The sequence below is a fragment of the Bos mutus genome, chromosome 29 (assembly GCF_027580195.1).
Source record: "Bos mutus isolate GX-2022 chromosome 29, NWIPB_WYAK_1.1, whole genome shotgun sequence".
NCBI lineage: Eukaryota > Metazoa > Chordata > Mammalia > Artiodactyla > Bovidae > Bos > Bos mutus.
In genome coordinates, this window is record NC_091645.1 from 24,493,496 (window position 1) to 24,511,950 (window position 18,455).

The 18,455-nt window shown below is 47.6% G+C and overlaps 1 protein-coding gene across 5 annotated transcripts in view; it reads right to left on the reverse strand.

Moving 5' to 3' along the window:
• NAV2 (neuron navigator 2) overlaps window positions 1–13,251 on the reverse strand; it is a 423,432-nt gene extending 410,181 nt beyond the window's left edge. For 4 of the 5 annotated variants that reach the window (XM_070365224.1, XM_070365225.1, XM_070365223.1 and 1 more), the window contains exon 1: window positions 12,098–13,250. In XM_070365224.1, the coding sequence (XP_070221325.1) occupies window positions 12,098–12,355 (258 nt within the window). In that variant the 5' untranslated portion in view covers window positions 12,356–13,250. Of the gene's footprint in view, window positions 1–12,097 lie in introns of all 5 variants that reach the window. The other variant, XM_070365222.1, reaches the window with a different exon arrangement.
• Window positions 13,252–18,455: the final 5,204 nt, after the last annotated feature.

Below are 18,455 nucleotides of genomic sequence, written 5' to 3' on the forward strand. Positions count from 1 at the left end.
GGCAAGTCTTATCTGGGTTTTACTACCTCTCATGCTAAAGAACCTTAAACAGATTGTTTTCCGTCTCTGTGCTTTCGTCTCTCCTCCCCACCCTCAACTAGAATTAGGAGAGGCACAGAGAGAGGACCATGCCGTGGGGGAGGACGCAGGCTCTGTTAGCGTTGCTGAGTTTTGGGCCTGTTTCCTCCACTTGTAGGCAGGTGACCTTGGGCAAGTTGCTTATGCTCTACCTTCCCTGGTTCATCTGTAAAATGGAGATAATAACCAAAGTGCCTACCTCAGAGATTATTGCTTTTATAATAATTAAATGGGAAAATCCATAGAGAGTGCTTAGAAGAATGACCAGCACATAGCAAGAGCTCAGTAAGTCACAGTAGATCTTATCTGCCCCATACCAGACAGTCTCACACACAGTATTGTTTTGATCTACACGGCACACTGAAGTGCTATACTTTCCCTTGGGCAGCTGAGGCTTAGTGGGACTGACTTGTCCAAGTTGCAGTTCAACAACTATTTACTGAGGACTTACAGTGTGCCGGGCCCTACACCAGCACTGGGGAAGTTAGATGCTTGGTAAATAAATGGGGAGGTAGGATCTTAACCTGGGTCTCTCTGACTTCCAGCCTAGGGGAGCAGGGTCTAAGATGCTGGGCAGAAAAAGCACGGATGTGAAAGTAGAGAGTTTCAAAGCTGACTCCATGCGGTGTCAGTCACGTTACTGACCTTCTCTGAGCCTCAAACATGAAACGGATGAAATGCCACCAGCCTTATCTAATTGCGGTGAGGCTTAAATGAGATGATGTATGGAGAGTGTCTGGCCCGTGGGAGATGTTGAATGGTGGTCTGCTGCCACAATCATGCCATCCACAAAGAAGTCCTAGTTTTGTGATCCACTGAGCCAAATGCAAATGCTTTCGAATATGAAAGAATGAAAAGAACAGACTTGTGGTTGCCAAGGGGGACGGGGCTGGGAGAAAAATGGACTGGGAGTTTGGGATTTGCAGTGCAAACTATTATATAGAGAATGGATAAACAACGAGATCCAACAAGTACAAGGAACTGTATTCAATAAATATATATTTTTATATATATGGCAATAAACCATAACAGAAAAGAATATGAAAAGGAAGGTATATATATATATATATATATGTATGTATAACTGAATCACTTTGCTGTACAGCAGAAATTAGCACAAGATTGTAAATCAGCTATACTTCAATAAAGGAATTTTTAGGAAAAGAATACTTATCTTAACTACTCAGTAGATGGAGAAGGAAAGAACATAGCTTAAGGCTGGTTCCAATTCTTTAAGCCATCAGGCCCTTCAGAGCAGAACATCTGACTGCCATGAGAGAGGTGGGGAGAACACTGGGCCTGGGCTCTGCCCTCCGAGCTGGGTGACCATGAGCAACTCACACCCCTCTCTAGGCTGTTTCACCATTGGCAATGGAGCTATGGGAATAGATGGCCTCCAGGGTCCGTACTGGCTCAGACACCCCAAATATCCAGTCCATAGAGGCACAGATCACTAAGCAGACATCCCGAGTGAGCCTGATTCTTACAAATCTGGTTTCGTCGCCTAAATGGTATTTTTCCCTCCAGGGTTTCCTCTGTCCAGAGATAGTTAACAAGCAAAGTCCACAAACTGGAAGGTCTGACAGTTCGGGGATGCTTTGTGGCCCACATACTTTGACGTCAACATGCGTCACTCCCAGGTCTGAAAATAATCAAAGCAAATCAGCATGCAATGGGAACTGTCTGCAGAGCTGCCACAGGAGGACAGGAAAGAGGTTCTGCCAGCTGTCAGGCACATGGACCTGCTGGGTTGAGCAGCACGGGGGTGACCTGGGGGACAGCAGGCAGTGAGAGGAGCCTGTGCCCAGACTGCAGCAAGATGCGAGCCAAAGCCAGTGGAGCTCCTCACTTGGTAAATGCAGAACCTCTAGCAACAGGCTGGGACAGGCACAGAGGCCCCGACAAGAAGGAGACAGTGGGAAGGTCAAGGCCAGGGTAACAGGGAGCAGGTTCCAAGGAGCAGAGGGCTTGGAGATTTGATTTTTTTTTTAAAGCAGTACCCCAGTATGGGACTCAGGCCTCTTCTAGTTACTGGCAGAAGAAGACAGGGGTTAAGAGCACAGATTTTGGACTCAGAAACACCAGGTAGGAATCCTGCTACTGTTCAAACCAGCTGTGTGACCTGAAAAAGACCTCTCTCAGGCATCTCCCCATTGACCCCTCGCTTTCCTCCTTCCTGGTAAATCAGGCTCAGAAAGTGAGTGTGAAGACTGAGATTGAGTGTGAAGATTGTGTGGAAATGGCACACGAGTGGTTGCTATCATCCTTATTCCTGGAAGGCTGGTCCTATCCTCTTTTCTTAACCAACTAAAATCCTTTAGAACACTTCTCAGTCCCCCTTTCCAAGTTGTTGGTGGGGGGATCTGCCAAAGCCCTCCAGAGCCCACAGTGTCCTACCCACACAAACTTTCCAGTCTACTGAACCCCCATGATCACATCCAGATAGACCTTCCAGTGGAGCAACCACAGCGTGGATGCAGTAGACATCCTCGTGTAAAGGAAACGTGTGTAAAGCAATCTGCCTCTTCCCGCTACCCAGCCAGGCAAGTTTCCCCGAGACCTGGTTGGAGAGCTTTGACACTGGCTTCACCCTCTGTCTCCTATGCTTGGCCACCCACCACCACGGGCTCGTTTGAGCTCATACACCGACAGACAGTTCTACAGGAGCCATATGGCTGAGCCACAGCTTCGTGAACACAGCTGGTGCTCAACAGACACTCAATCCTGTTTTTCAATTCTTCCTTTTATCTTCCCCCTCCTTTCCTTCTTTCCTTCTGGAATATGAACCAAGAACTTACTACGTGTTGATGCATTCCTGCTGATGTAGCACTGGCAGAGATCATGAGAGTCACCCCCCCGACCTCATGGAAGTTGTGGTCTGTCTAAATAAGCAATCATAGTTCAAGTTACAGGAGCTCAGAGTAGGCTATGGGAGCACACAGGAGACAGACTACCTTCAGACCATGGTGGTGGCAAAGGACTTCCTGGAGGAGGTGACACTAAGCCTGACCTTGAATGGCTAACGGATGAGAAGGGTTGAGCCAGGCAAAGGAATTCTAAGGAGTGAGGAGAGAAAGAGGGTTAAAGCAGAGAAAGGACCTTGCTTCTGTTCAGACTCCTTGCCTTCTCCATGCCTTGATGAGTAAAATTCAACCTGGTGTTTTCATATTTTAAAAAATTTCTTCATTAAGAAGAATCTCTTTTGTACTTTCAACCTTGGAAACGTCTTAGATTTTTATAAGAGATTATCAAATAAACTTGGATCTTATGATTTCCATAAAATTTCCACAACCAGCCTCATAAAAGAAGAGGAATTAAGCCAAGATTCTCACGGTATACCAGAATGGAGATAAGAAGTCCAGATCCCAGTGAAACAAACTTGGCCAGGCTCTTTATTGTGAGTGCACACACACACACACACACACACACACACACACTCTTACTTCACACACTCCTACCTCATATATGTTCTCATGGATATACCACAGATGTCAAGGGGATTGCTAATGTAGACTCTTTTGCCAAGGCTTTCTTTTTGTTTCCCAACATTTTATTTTGAAAAATTTCAAACAAAAGTTGAAAGAGTTGCACATGTATCTAGATTCACCAGTTTTAAACATTTCACAACGTTTGCTTTCTCCCTCTATCTGCACATATACTTTTTTTTTGTCCTGAACCCATTTGGGAGTTAGTTGCTGACACACAGATACCTCACCTCTAAATACAGCATGTATCTTCCAAGAAAATGGACATTTTCTTGCATTATTTCCAACCATTAACAACAATGGAGTAATCATGCTCAGTCGCTCAGCTGTGTCCAACTCTTTGTGACCCCATGGACTATAGCCCACCAGGCTCTTCTGTCCATGGAATTGTCCAGGCAAGAATACTAGAGTGGGTTGCCATTTCCTACTCCAGGGGATCTTTCCAACCCAGGGATCAAACCTATGTCTCCCACATCTTCCCACATTGTAGGTGGATTCTTTACCACTGAGCCACCAGGGAAGCCCCAGTGGAGTAATACTACCTAATACACAATCTGCATTCAAGTATCTCCCATTGTCTCCAAAATGACCTTTCTAGCATTTATGGCTTTGCTTGTCAAGGATCTCTTATTGGATTTGGTTATCATGTCTCTTCAGTCTCCTTTTCTAGAATAGTTCCCCATCTACCTTTTAATATTCTTCTTGTTTGTTTTTCATGACATTGTCGGTTTGGAAGATCCCAGGCTCAGTGTCCTAAAGAATGACCCATAATCTGAATTTATCTGATTGCTTCTGCAGGCCAACAATTTATCAAATACCCCATTTTTCCTTCTTCTGTCCAGAATCAGCCCTGCCAGTTACACAGTGATTACACCTTACTGGACCTTGGGGCATGAGAGCACTTGGAATTCTACAAACCCCAGAGAGGTTAAATGATATGATGAAGTAGCTAATATTTATTTAATATTGAATGAATATGTTCAATATTTCTAAACTCTGGGGCAGAGGGGAGGAGCCAGATATCATATATACCATGCCAAAATAAATTTTATAGCAGTTTACTTTGATTCCATATTAACAACGCCTTTTCAGATTTTTTTTTTAAAGTGCTTTCATACTTGCTATTTCAGAGCCTTGACTTTGAGGTCAAACAGTTAAGGGTTCAAATTCTGGTCCACAACTTAACCAGCTGTGCTACTTGGAAAAGTAGTTTAACCTCTCCTTGAAGGGTATTAACTGTGGAAGATGATGAGGTCAGTGTCTCATGCATAATAATCACCTCTATTAAGCATCACAAAAACTCTCCAAAAAAAAGAGTAGAGCAAGTATCATTCTACCCATTTTGTAGATGAGGCAACTGAGGCTCAAAAGAAAATGTAACTTACCGAAGGTCATGCAGCAAAGTATCTGAAGAACCAAAGCTGCTGATTCCCAGGACTGTCATTTCTGTTCTCTTGGGGAAGTAGCGTCTATCTAACGGGGTGTTGTGAGGATTAAATGAAATGACGCATGTCCAGTGCCATGCTCTGTCAGTGTCAGTTCCCATTATTATAATCATGTTCTTGTGAGTATTTGATTTGGTTCCAAGGCTCCAAAAGAACCTCACCATTATCTTGACCCAGCCCCCACACCTACAAACCAAAATTCACGGGAGGTACTGAAGTTTCACTTGGAGAGAGAAAATATTCTGAGGCTGTGGGGCCATTGTTTGCAAAACACAAGAGAGGGTCTGTTTTCCTTGGGAAATGGAGCACTAAGTCATGAATCATTCTTTAGGTTCTGTGTGGGCGACTTGGGGTTCCTGCAAAAACTTTTAGCTGTCACTCACTGCTGACTTGTGCGGACTGAAGCACAAAAGCCTGACCCAGTTTTGTTCCCAAAATCACATGAACCATTCTGCCCAAGACATTCCAGGAACACATTGTCCATCTCTTTGAACAATGTGACCAAGAGACAGAGTCACCATTGAAAGTGGCCCTGTGGCTATTAGTAAAACACCATTGGGCACCCAGCCATGCCTTGGGGCACCTTAATGACCAACCTGATCACAAGGTTTAGCTCCCACCACAATCATGCCAGCCCTAAGGGAAGAGGGCTTTCCTTCTGCCTTTAGAACAATGAGAAGCCATTCAGAAGCCAAATCAATGGGATTGTTCCATTCTTGGTCCCGGGCAGCACAATCAGATTGGCCAGTTCCATTCAACCACCTTGACAGTACCAGTTCAGATTGGGTGTTCAAAGGAGGCTTCCCATAAGTTTGGTTTGCAGCAGATCCCTCAGCTTGGTTAGTGCTATAGAAATGGCATGTTTGGAACCAAAATGTGAAGATTTCACTTCACAACTCTGGACACGACTCATTTAGAGGACACTGTTCTTAACTTACTCTTGCTCCCCATTCATCTAACAAAGGCTCCCCTACGCTCTCTGCTTTCACAGGGCAAACCACCTGTTCTCCATATAATTAACCATGTGCTTGAGAGGTAGAGAGGTAGGGTAGAAAGAACATGAGCTTGCAATGAGGCAGATCTGGTTTCCAAACTTGGCTCTGACCTTGGGTAATAAAAAGAGGCAATATCACATATTTTTCGCTTATTACATACCAGGCTCTGTGTTAGCAACCTCCCAGTATTATCTCATTGGATTTTTACGGACAATGTTTAAGACTCATTGTTTCTGCTTTATAGATAAGGACACTTACATTTAGAGATGTTAACTTGCCCAAAGCCTAGATTTGAACCCAGGTCTGTCTCTCAATTAAGCCTAAGCAACCATCTTAAAGCTGCCTTCCAGGGACTTCTGTGGTGTTCCAGTGGCTAAGACTCCATGCTCCCAATGCAGGGGGCACAGGTTCGATCCCCAGTCAGGAAACTATATCCCACGTGCCACAACTAAGAGTTCACATGCCACAGCTAAGAGTTTGCATGCCATAACTAAAGATCCCACAGGCCACAGCTAAGTCCTGGAGCAGCCAAATATTAATAAAGCAATAAATATGAACAAAAACTGCCTCCAGGTGGTAACTTCCCTTGGTTTCATCTTCCTCCTATGAAATTCACGGGCCACTTTACATTTTACCCAGTTTCTTGTGCCTCATACTAAATTTTATATACATTATATATATATAATATACATTATACACACACACACACACGCACATATATATATATAATCCCTGCAGACTACTACCTGGCTTATAGTAGATGCCCCATAACTGTTCCCTTCCTTGCTGCTGAGACTGATTTTAAGAAATAAGAATCTCTCAAGCCAAATGTCCAAAATCTCACTAGGTGTTTCGGCTTTTGCAGACTGGCTTCACTAAGTCTTAGGAGTTTCACTAAGGCCTAATTAAAACACCTCTCTCAAAGCTACATCTCTTACATCTTATAAATAAATAAAATGGGACACCAAGACTTGGTTCTTCCATCTCGGTCACAGAGGAAGGGAGTATGAGAAGCGGGGAGCAAATCAAGCTATTCTGAAAGCTGGAAATTGGGCTGTAATTCCTCCAGTCTGGCCTTTGATGTGTGTGTGCTCACATGTGCTTATTACTTTAAGCTGTTCCATGTGTATAGATTTGTATATGTGTGTGTATTTGTGTATATACACATAACCAGAAGTTGATGCATTTATATACACACATATATACACACGTAATGATACTCTAAATGAGCCACCAGTCCCACCCTTAAAGTGTTTTCAGAAAATTAACCCATGAAATAAGCAATAATACGTGAACTATAAACATTCTTGCATGTTGGCAGATAACCATACTACACATTCTCCTCCAAGAACTGAGGAAGAGAAGAAAGGGAATAACACAATAGCAGAAAAATGCACTAATCAAATCCATAATCAACTTTGATGATGGAGCAAGGATTCTAATCAAAACACAATGGGGCAAAGTTGCAACAGGTTGCAAGCTTGGAGCTGCATTCTCTCCCCGGGGGGCCTTGTCTGTGTTTTTTTTTTTAAACATCTAAAACACCCACAGAGGATTTCCATCACTTTTAATTACTTTTTTAAAGAAGTGAGCTGCAAGTTGAACACCAGGCTCCTAAAAACAGGAAATATCAAAGTATTATATATATATATATATAATTTTTTTCCCTCTGCAACTGCTTCTTAAAAATAGGCTAACCTCTCCTCAAATAGCTCATGAGCATTCCTTATCTGAAGGTCGGTCGGACAGGGTTTCTGAACTAACACAGAGCAGGTCTCTAAAACAATTCTTTGCACATGGTCATAATTTATACGCCATGTTAACAGAGCAGATGCTATAAATGTTCATTCTTGGGGGGAGGCCCAGGTATCCCAGCACCAGGAGGGGGACTTGGGAGGGATGTTGCAGCTGCAGAACAGTTCCTCTCTCTAGGGGTCGAGCCCAAGCTATAGGTTTGTGGGAGAGATTCAAGGTGAGGGGCTTGGCGAGCGGACAGGGGCGCTGCACCTAAAAGTTAGTTGCTGGCTACATCAGGTCTTTTCACACTTGATGGAGATGGAGAACAGGCTTGGGGGAGAATGGGCCATCACTGGCTGAAATAAGTTGCTGCCTAATATAAGCCATGAGAACTGTCTCCTTTCCCCATATCACACCATGTTAGAGATTCTGAAGCTTAAACTAATAATAATAATCACTGTCATTTCCCAAGGGTCTGCTATGAACCAGGTCTTTTATGGACACCATCTCTCCATAACTACCCGCATGCTCAGGATCACTATCGACCAGGAAGGCAACAGGCAATTCCAATTTTTCAACTGCGAGAAGCCTTTGTTCTTTGCTCATGCTCACCTTTTGAAAGGAAGATACTAAATATGAAGTCATCACCTGTTACGTGAAGGCGTGGCTTCCCTGTGGCTACACCCACTCCTGCTCTGCACCACTGCATGCCCTCCCCCTTCCCCACATGTTCATCTCACCCCCTCTCCTCCCCACCCAGCTATTCCTGCCCATCGCGGAACCCACCGTCTCCAGCCCCCTCTGTGAGGCTCTCTGGACTTCTCCAGCCATCGTGGCCTTTTCCTTCCTTTCAGCCCCAAATAGCCCTCTCAGCCCTCTTTGTGTTGTGCCCTGACGTCTTCAGTCCATCAGTTATACCTCCCATCTAGACTATAAGACCTCCAAGGCCCAGACCATGTCTAATGTACCCTCTACTTCCACCAGAACATGAAAGAGGGAGGCAGCTATGAAGACGGGGAAGACCACCAGCCTGCAAGCCAGACCACCCACAGCTGGACTCCCTGCTTGCCACCCTGGAGCAGGATGACCTGGAGAGACTCACTCAAGCTTGCTGAGTCCTGTTTACTCCTCCAGCTCAGTGGCTAGAGCAGTGGTCTTATAAGTCAGGGCCTGTGAGTAACTGGAAAGTCCCTATGATCTGCTCTCTATAGCATGCTGGTTAAGAACAGGGAGTCCAGAACCAGGCTGTCCAAGTTCTAATTCTACTCCTGCTATTCATGGGGTCACTAACCCAGCCTTTGCCTCAGTTTCCCAAGTGTAAAATGAGAATAATAACACGTCTCATTGGATTGTTGTAAGAATCAAATGAGGTCTTTTAGAACAATTCCTGGCATGTCGGGAGTGCTATGTGATGACTTGCCATTATTATATTACTGTCGTTGAAGATGTTACATGAAATTATTGTCATAGGAAGTCATATCTGCTTTAAGTGTTACTGTGAGGATGAAATGAGATCATACAAAGAAAGCCTGGCACGTCAGGCACTTCCCTCACCTTCCCACCATGCCTGGTACTATATTAGGTATGTGACAGATGTTCTGTAAACCCTTGTGAACTGAATGATACCTTCTCAAGGGCTTGACAGAATAAGCTATGCCTTTTCTCACTGAGAGGCTATTAGATCTACATTCAACAATGCCCCATCTCTTGGTTTAGCAATATAAATGGCTTATTTTATTGTTTCCTATTTGCCAGACACTGGGCTTTACATATCTTACTTATATGTGTATATAAATATATATCTATGATGTATGTATATGCGTATATACAGACAGGTGTATATGGCACTTTGCAAATGTTATTTTTCTTAAGCCTCTCACAATTTGTGTGGTCGTTAAATGCCCATTGTTACAGATGGGAACATTGAGGCCCAGAGAGGTTAATGGACTAGGTCACCAGCTTGTACATGGTGGAGACAGGACACCTTGGATATCCACCTGACCTTTAAAGCCTGTGCTACTGACCATTGCACAGCCCAGCCTAGTAAAAGCCCCTGAGTAACAAAGGGAGTCAAATGCCCCAAGATATCATTTGCCACTTAACTCCTCATCTCCGGAGGATCTTCTAGTGACAAATATCAGGTTTTGAATCTGGACTACCAAGCCTGACCCTGTCCTCAAGCTGCATGGAGAGGCTTTCCTGGATGGTGCACATGCACTGAGTCAGGCCCAGAGGGAGAAGACTTGTCCGAAGAGGAAAACCCCTTTGCCAGTGATTCTCTGATGCCAGGGCGAGGCCATGAGAACAAAGATCTGCACCTGCCACAAAGAAGAACCACCAGGAAGCCCGGCCATGAATGAAAAAAAAGTGGGGGAGGCAGGCTGTCAAAAACAGGTAGCCCACTGGAAGGTCCATCCAAACCACCCTCGTGGTCAGTACACAGGGCCCTGTTGAGAGCAAAGGAGGCGGGGTGGGGGCAGACAAGGGACTGTGGGCCGTGGGTGGGGGAGGAGGAAAGCCTTGAGGGAACCAGACCACACGAGCCCCTCTGGCAGCAGCTGAAGAGCATTTTTCTAGAAAACGGTAATGAATCACCTTTTCAGAGCCTGCCCATTGAAAGTCCTCCAACCCAGTGTGTTAAATGAAAGGTCGAATGGACAGCGGTAGAACAGCTGCCTGGTCGCAATGATCACTGAGTCCACTCTGCCCTCATTCCTCAGGCCCTCTTCATCAGGATGGAGGGTGTGTGTCACATCCCCGAGTCACCGCTCTGGCCTCCCACATCCACTCCATCACACCCCACCACACCCCATCAGCCCTGCCTCCAAGGATGGAGGAGACACCCTCACAAGAGCACAGCCCCCAGGCTCACTCTTGTTTCAGAGACCACTGAACAAATCCTGTGATGAACGGCAGAAAAAGAGCTCAGAGCACAAAACCCTATAGCAGAGACAGGCCCAGCAGCATTGGGGGGAAATCTTGCCTTCCTCCCACACGCCATCACTCAAACCTGTCAGCTTCCAAAAATGTTTAGCAAGTGCAGCAGCAAGGGGCATGCTTATCAGCCTGGTGTGGGAGCGTAATCTGCTTTGAGGGCCTTCTCCAGCCCGGAGTTCCAAAAGTCTGCTTACAATTAGCTTCCAGCTTCAGTTCCTCCATCAGAAAGGCTAGGAATGTGTTGAGTTCTAGCCTCTGATCAGAAAAAGCTCTAGGAGAAGGTGGAGACAGGGTCAGCAGAGATTAAGTGCCAAAAAGGTCAGCTGGTCTGTTGCCACTTCCCTGACACCAGCCCCACACTACCTCCCCCGCTGGCTTTCCGCCTCTCCTGACTGGGACAGTCACATCCGTCAGGTCGGCCTGTCCCCAAAAGTCCCTGCTGACTAACTGCCAAGAAAATACAGCGTGCCCCTGCTCCCTCCTACCAGGAGAGGGAGGGGGGAAAAAAGGAGCAGGGAAGGCAGGAAGCCAGGAGAATCGGATTGGCCCTTGCTGATTTCCTTAAAAGAGACTGCATGGCTAGGGCCTGTCACCCAGCCGAATTGGGTGATGCGAGCTCGGTCTGGAAAGGTAGAAGTCATCAATTCTGTTCAAGCCACCCCCACACCCGCACCCCCCAGTCACCCGGGCTACCGGCACCGGGATCTACTACCCAGGAAGGAGGGGCTTAGCTTTGGGCCGCCATTCCAAGGCAGCCACCCCCGCCCCATCGCTACAGCCAGCCGAGACGCTAGGAGTCTCCGGTTGCCTGCCTCCGCCGGTGCACCGGGCAGTCCTACTGCAGTCCCAGCACCGTGCCTGGAATGCTGTCAGCCCAAAGGATGGGGCAGGCCCGAGTATCTCCAAGCCGAGGGGGGCCGGTACACTGCCACCCCTAGACCTCTTTTCCTGGATCTTGCATCCAAGCCAGGGGGGGAGTGGAGCCCAGCGAGGTCTCGGACCATTCCTCGGCAGGGACAGAATCTCTGCAGAACCGACAGACACACAGCCGCTGCAGCAGACACTGTCTTCTTGGGGCCAAGCCCCTTGACATGCAGAACCTGACATCTCCAGTGTGGCACATGGTTTTTTGAGGACACCCTGATCGTGCCCCACCCCACCGCGCCCCCAAAAGGAAGCCGCAGGCAGCCCGCATCCCGTCTCGCAGAGCTCCTTAAGGCAAACCTCGGTCACCCGGGCCACACCCACTGGCCAGCCCACTCTCCAAGCGCAACCCCCAATCTGCTGGCCTAAGTGGAACGGTCCCCTTCTCAGCCCACAGGGTAGCCCTTTCCCCTCTCCAGCCGTGTCAACCTCCACCCTCAAAAAAGTATTCACCCTTCCCCCCAGAACAGTGCCCCAGGCACACAGCACCTCTCACCTGGGTATCGAACCCGTTTTCCACCGAGCCGCTCATCCGCAGCGGGAGCCCCTCCCCCGCCGGCTCCTGCAGCCCCTGCGATTTCAGGGGGATCTGGCTGGGGTAGGCGGTCTTGCTCACCTCCACCTTGCTTCCCAACTTGAGATAGCAAGGCTGGGGGCCCGCCCGGGCTGGGGGCACGTGCAGGATGGGCGCGGCGCTGTGCACGGGTTTGGGCAGTCCCGACTTCATTTTGGAGGCCACCAGGATGGCCGGCATCTTCTCCCGGGGCTTCGGCTTTCCCAGCACGTCCCTGGAAGCGGCGGCGGAGGCGACCGCTAAAGGCAGCGCGGGCAGCAGAGCAGGCGCCGGGCTTCGGCCCGAGAGGCGCCCACCACCAGCCGAGGGAAAGAAAAAAAAAAGAAAAAATCCCCGGGTCGGGGATCTCGGAGCAATCGGACGAGCTGGCCTTGGCGGTGCGGGAATCCGGCAGAGGACTGATCGCGCGGCGCTCAGCGGGTCCCACCTGGACGGATGCTGCCGCCGGATTTCACGCCCCTCCTGGGTGGCCCGTTCAAGAGCTCTGGGCGCTCAGGTTCTGTTGCCTCTTGCGATTCTCCTCCTGGGACCCCGAGGCTTGGACGCCCATATTAACTTGTCATTGCATCTCCGAAGTGAGGAGGCCCCGCTCGAAGAGGGGTGGCGGGGACCCACGCCTCCCGCTCCTGGGAGGTTGCGGGTGTGATCCGGCGAGCTAAGGGGCTAGTAACCGCGGATGGGAGGGAAGGAGCGATACGAGGAAGAGAGGGAGGGCGCACGCAGCCCAGAACGTCTTCAGCGAGAGGCAGCTGTCGCTCTGATCGCAAGCACCGCAGTGTCCCCCCGCGACGCAGAGGCGCGGCGAGAGCCCCCGAAAGGTCTCTTTAGGTGTGACAGTCAGTCACCACTGCCAGAAGCCCCCCGGGGCAGAGAGCACTTCTGCGCCCGAGGGTCTGCACATGCTCCGTGCGCTATAGCGCAGCAAGGCTGTGGCCGCGGGCCGCGGGCACCTGGACGCGCGGCTGGAGGGCTGGGCTGGGCAGGGCAGGGCAAGGCAGCGCTCGCGAGCGGCAGCCGCGCTTCCCGGGAAGGCTGCGCTGGATGCGGGGCTCAGCGAAGGGGAGGACAGGCTGCGACCCGCGCGGCTGCGGCGCGCGCTGACAGCCCGGGCCGCCTCAACGCGCCGATTGGTCCGCGGCGGGCCAATTGGCGGCCGCGGCTCTTCTGCAAAGGGGGCGTGGCCTCAACTCCCAGGGCCGCCGCCGAAACTCTGGGGCCGCGCTTGGCCGCAAGTACAAAGCGGGCTGGTGGCCGCTCTGCAGCGCGGCTCTGGCCGCGCGCTCCCCCGCGGGTCCACACCCCCCGCGTCCTGAAACCTTTTTGAAAAATGCCCTTTCGAACGCAAGCGCCCGCCTCGGGGCCCCGCGGGGAAGGCTCCGGGGAAGTTTGTTTCCTTTTTTAAATTGTTCTGGTCACCTTAACGGTCTGAGGCTTCCGGAGTCGCGCCTGCAGCCTCGCGGCCCCCCATCTGGTCTGGGCAGGGCGGTTCCTTAGGCTCCCGCGTGAAGGACGCGCCAGCCATTTCTTCTCTTTTCTGCCAGCTCCTCCAGGCGGGCCGGGGGGCCTCCGAATGGCTTCCTCTCCAGCTTTCAAAGGCTGCACATTTCACTTAACTATGTGAAGTATTTATAGGCAAATACAATACCCCCGCGAAGCCTGCCGACCCCAGACGGTTCCTCCTCGCAACCTACCACATACTGTAATTAGAGTGGCCAGAGGAAGCCCGGAGAAGCTCCAGGACCCCGGCCGGGCTCGGGCTAAAATCTTGCTGCGTTTCGGATAGGAACCCCTCTCTGTCTGCGCCTCGGACGCACTGACCCCACAGGTTCCTCGACTTCAATCCGCTCGAGGATTTCTCTCCTGTCCCAGGCGCTCTGTGGGTTCCTAGCAGAGAGCTGGAAGAGATGACACAGGCAGGCCAGACCCCTCGCGATTCATAGATGAGGATTACTCCCCCGCCCCCACTCCGTCCCCGTAGAACTTCCTGGATTTAAATCGGGCAAGTTCTTTGACTTAGATACATCTTTACAAAGCTTCGGTTCTTACTGGGAGTAAGGAGGCGAGTTGACGACATTATGTTATTGTTTGGATAAATGAGATAGTTCATTACAGTCACGTAGCATGGGTACTTGCCTGGAGAATCCCAGGGACGGGGGAGCCTGGGGGGCTGCGGTCTATGGGGTCGTACAGAGTCGGACACGACTGAAGTGACCTAGCAGCAGCAGCAGCACGGGTACTTGGCAATGCGAAAGACCGGTAGAAGTTAGTATTATTATCCCTATTATTAAATTACTGCTCCTGGTATCCCCCACGCCACCCTGCAGTCATTTCTATTTACGTAAAGTTGTTTCACTTCTCTGTCTCTGAGATACAGGTTTTTCACAGTATGCCCACCCTATAGCCTAATTTTCAATGTTAATAGCATTGATTTGTTATTATCCTGATAGTAGGAAACTTCAAAGTTTTAAGATAGTCTCTTAAAACAGTATTAAGAAATAAGGTGCCTCTTACCCTGGCCTGCTCCCTCTCCCATTTTACCTCCATCCATTCTATGCAGCAACTTTCTTCTCTAGTTAGGCTGAACTGCACACAGTCTTGTATGCAATTCCAGGTATTCCTCCCTCTAAATTACACGTAGTCTGCCATGTCACTTACTTAGCACTCAGCCCTTTTCTGTCTGATGCTACCTTGTTGTTTATTGTTTCATGTTTATTTTCTTCTTAAAGAGAAGGCCTCTTGAAGTCAGGAATGTGTTTTTAACCTGCATTAGATTCTCTCAGCATTGAGTATAATGCTGTGGACAGAATAGCTACCCAGATTGTTATCAGACAGATGAGTGAAAGATGCCAGGGGCAATTAACCAGAGGGAGAGCCCTTTAGATCCAGGTACATAAAATCATAAGAGATGCTATGCTCTGTTAAAACTTGGAGCCTCTCCTATCCAGAATTCTGGTTCTGCCAGATGTAGCAAGAGTTATGGAAATATATCGCAGTCTTTGACTTTAAAGATTATGGAGAGATTCCAAAGTATTTCCATGGCCTTAATGTAGTTTTTCTCCAAATGTGGTCCCCAGATCACCACCAGCAGCATCAACACCTGGAAGCTTGTTTGATAAGCCCCACCCCAGATCTGATAAACCAAAGTCCCGAAGTTGGGGCCCAAGGATCTAGGTTTACCAAGTGTTTAACCAAGTGATTCTGAGGAATGCATCAGGCATTCAGTGCTCTTTCAGGTCAGGGCTGCTTAAATTTTGATATGTTGCTGTTGTTCAGTCACTAAGTTGAGTCAAACTCTTTGTGACCCCATGGACTGCAGCTTGTCAGGCTTCCCTGTCCTTCAGCATCTCCCAGAGTTTGCTCAAACTCATGTCCATTGAGTCAGTGATACCATCCAACAATATCATCCTCTGTCATCCCCTTCTCCTCTTGCCTTCAGTCTTTCCCAGCATCAGGGTCTTTTCCAATGAGTTGGCTCTTCACATCAGGTGGCCAAAGTATTGGAGTTTCCGTTTCAGCATCAGTCCTTCTAGCGAATATTCAGGGTTTATTTCCTTTAGGATTGACTGGTTTGATCTCCCCGCAGTCCAAGGAACACTCAAGAGTCTTCTCCAGCACCACAATTTGAAAGCATCAATTTTTCGGCACTCAGCCTTCTTTATGGTTCAGCTCCCACATCCATATGACTACTGGAGAACTCATAGCTTTGACTATAGGACTTTTGTTGGCAAAGTGATATCTCTGCTTAATATATGTAATATACCTTAATATACATAAGAATTACTGGAGATCTTGCTAAAATACAGATTCCATTCAGTAGTTCTGGACTGGGGCTGAGATTCTGATTTCAGAATAAACTCCCATGTGACACCCAGGCTGGTGGTCTGGAGCTCACACTTTGTGTAGTAAACTAAATCATAGGTAGCAAAATGGGTTCATCTCAAGGGCCATCTCTAGCTAACTGACTTTTTGTCACCCTGTGCTAAACGGAATTCCAAAGGTGAATATATCTAATTAAGTTGGAAACAGCAGCCTGATCAATTAATAATGTCTGTCATGGGTACAGAAATGGATGGACATAGTGACGTATTTACTATGTATTTGCCATCTTGGGTTTCCCATTTAAATCATATTTGCACCAAGGTCATTTTCTGGGTTCTGAGACCCTCAAATAGGTACTAATTTGAAAAACAGTGCACTCTTTTTAAAAAAGTACCTCTTCCTAATACTCTAGGATTTGGTAAATATATGACCATGCACCTTAACTTGTGTGATTTATTTAACTTAAAGTCCAATGACTTCTCATCTTTCTTGATGGAAAACAAGTGAATCTTTTATCTGTTTCCAAATTCTTTCCCGGCCTCCACATCCCTTTAATAATTTTATTTGCTCTTTCCTGGAACAGTTTTCATCTCCCTTTATATTTTTCCTGTCTTCCCCTCATTTTCTTTCTTTACAGCAAAATAATTTTGTCATTATAGCAAGACATGGGAGGAAAAGCTGTTTTTTTCCCTGAGGCAAAAGAGATAATTGCAAGATTCCTCCTTAAATAAGATCATCTCAAATTATAAAAATGTCCTATAAAGTTACTCCTTCCACATAGATGCTGTGTTAACATGAATGAAGTCATTTGAAATCAATAAGTTTGGCAAGCATTGGTAGCTAAAGGAGTCACTGGTTTCGGATACAGCAAACTGCTTTGGAAAGAACACACTATCCAAGTTTCTTTTTATTGCTATTTTTTAAAAATAATATATATCATGGATAGCCCACTATTTTAAATCCCAACTTTGACAACCCTTCTCTTTTTCTCTTGTCAGACTCTCAACTTTCAAAACCACCCAATTTGAAACATATTGCCAAAGCTCCCAGGACCACTGAATCAGAATCTGAAGGGTTTGGCACCTCTCTGGCTGTAAGAACCACCCTTAGGTCAGGATGTGCCAGGTACACTGCTTTCTGATCCTATACAAGAGCCACTGGTAGATTAGTTGAGTGTAAATTGATCTTTAGGGCTGATCTGCAAGTGACCAACCCCATCAACCCACCCTTTATCTGTGTTAAAGACCCCTAGCTGCACTTACCTCCCAAGAAGACAGTCCTAAGAGAGACTGAAACATCTAAACCACAGCCTACCACACACACAAAAAAATATGCAGGGACCTGGGGAAAGAATCAACAGGCTCTTGGAGACCCCTACTATAAATTATGAAGGGACATATTGCAACTCTCCAGAATAATATAAAAAGCAAAACATTCTTGAGTTTATTGGGGAGTAAAAATAAGTTAGAAGGGCTTATTCTCAAATATGCACTTTTCCTTAGTTTTCTATGACAAGGGTTGGCAACTTCCAATAATATCTCTTGCTGGCCCCAAATGCTTATCTTTTGGTAATGGCTGAATTGAGAGCCCAGCCATCTCAGACTTCAGGGAAACTGGGGTAAGAACCTTAGAACAGCTGTTTAGAAAGTCTGCTCACCTTCCCTGCACTTGCTTCTAATCTACCTTCTTCCACAGATGGATGTGTGCAGATCTGTATGCCCAGCAGTGATCCCTGCGTTGTATTTTGAGAACTGATGACTGTGGGTTTTCCCACTTGCAAGGCTGGTGTGTAAGGAGTATGTGTGAATGTGTGTGTTTTTACAAGGGTTTGAAACAATTGTTGTTGTTTTAGTCACTAAGTTGTGTCCAAGTCTTTTGTGACCCCATGAACTATAACCCACAAGGCTCCTCTGTCCATGGGATTTCTCAGGCAAGACTGCTGGAGTGGGTTGCCATTTCCTTCTCCAGGGGATCTTCCCAAACCAGGGATCAAACCTGCATCTCCTGTGTTGGCAGGCACATTCTTTACCACTGAGCCACCTGGGAAGCCCAAGGCAATAGCCCTGACTAAATGTCAAACAAATATTTAGTAAACTATTGGTTTGTTGGCTCTGGGCTTCCCTGGTGGCTCAGGTGGTAAAGAATCCGCCTGCAATGTGGGAGACCTGGGTTTGATCCCTGGATTGGGAAGATCCCCTGGAGGAGGGATAGGCTACCCACTCCAGTATTCTGGCCTGGGAGAATTCCATGGACTGTATAGTCAGTCCATGGGGTCGAAAAGAGTCAGACATGACTGAGCCACGTGCAATTTTACTTTCACTTATCAGCTGTGGTATGCCTCAATCACTAACTCAATGAATAAATTGTTGAGAGACATCTATATGCTGGGCATTATGATAGGGAACAAATAAAACTTACATGCTTAGCCCCTGTTCTCAAGATTCAAAGGATGATGCAACCA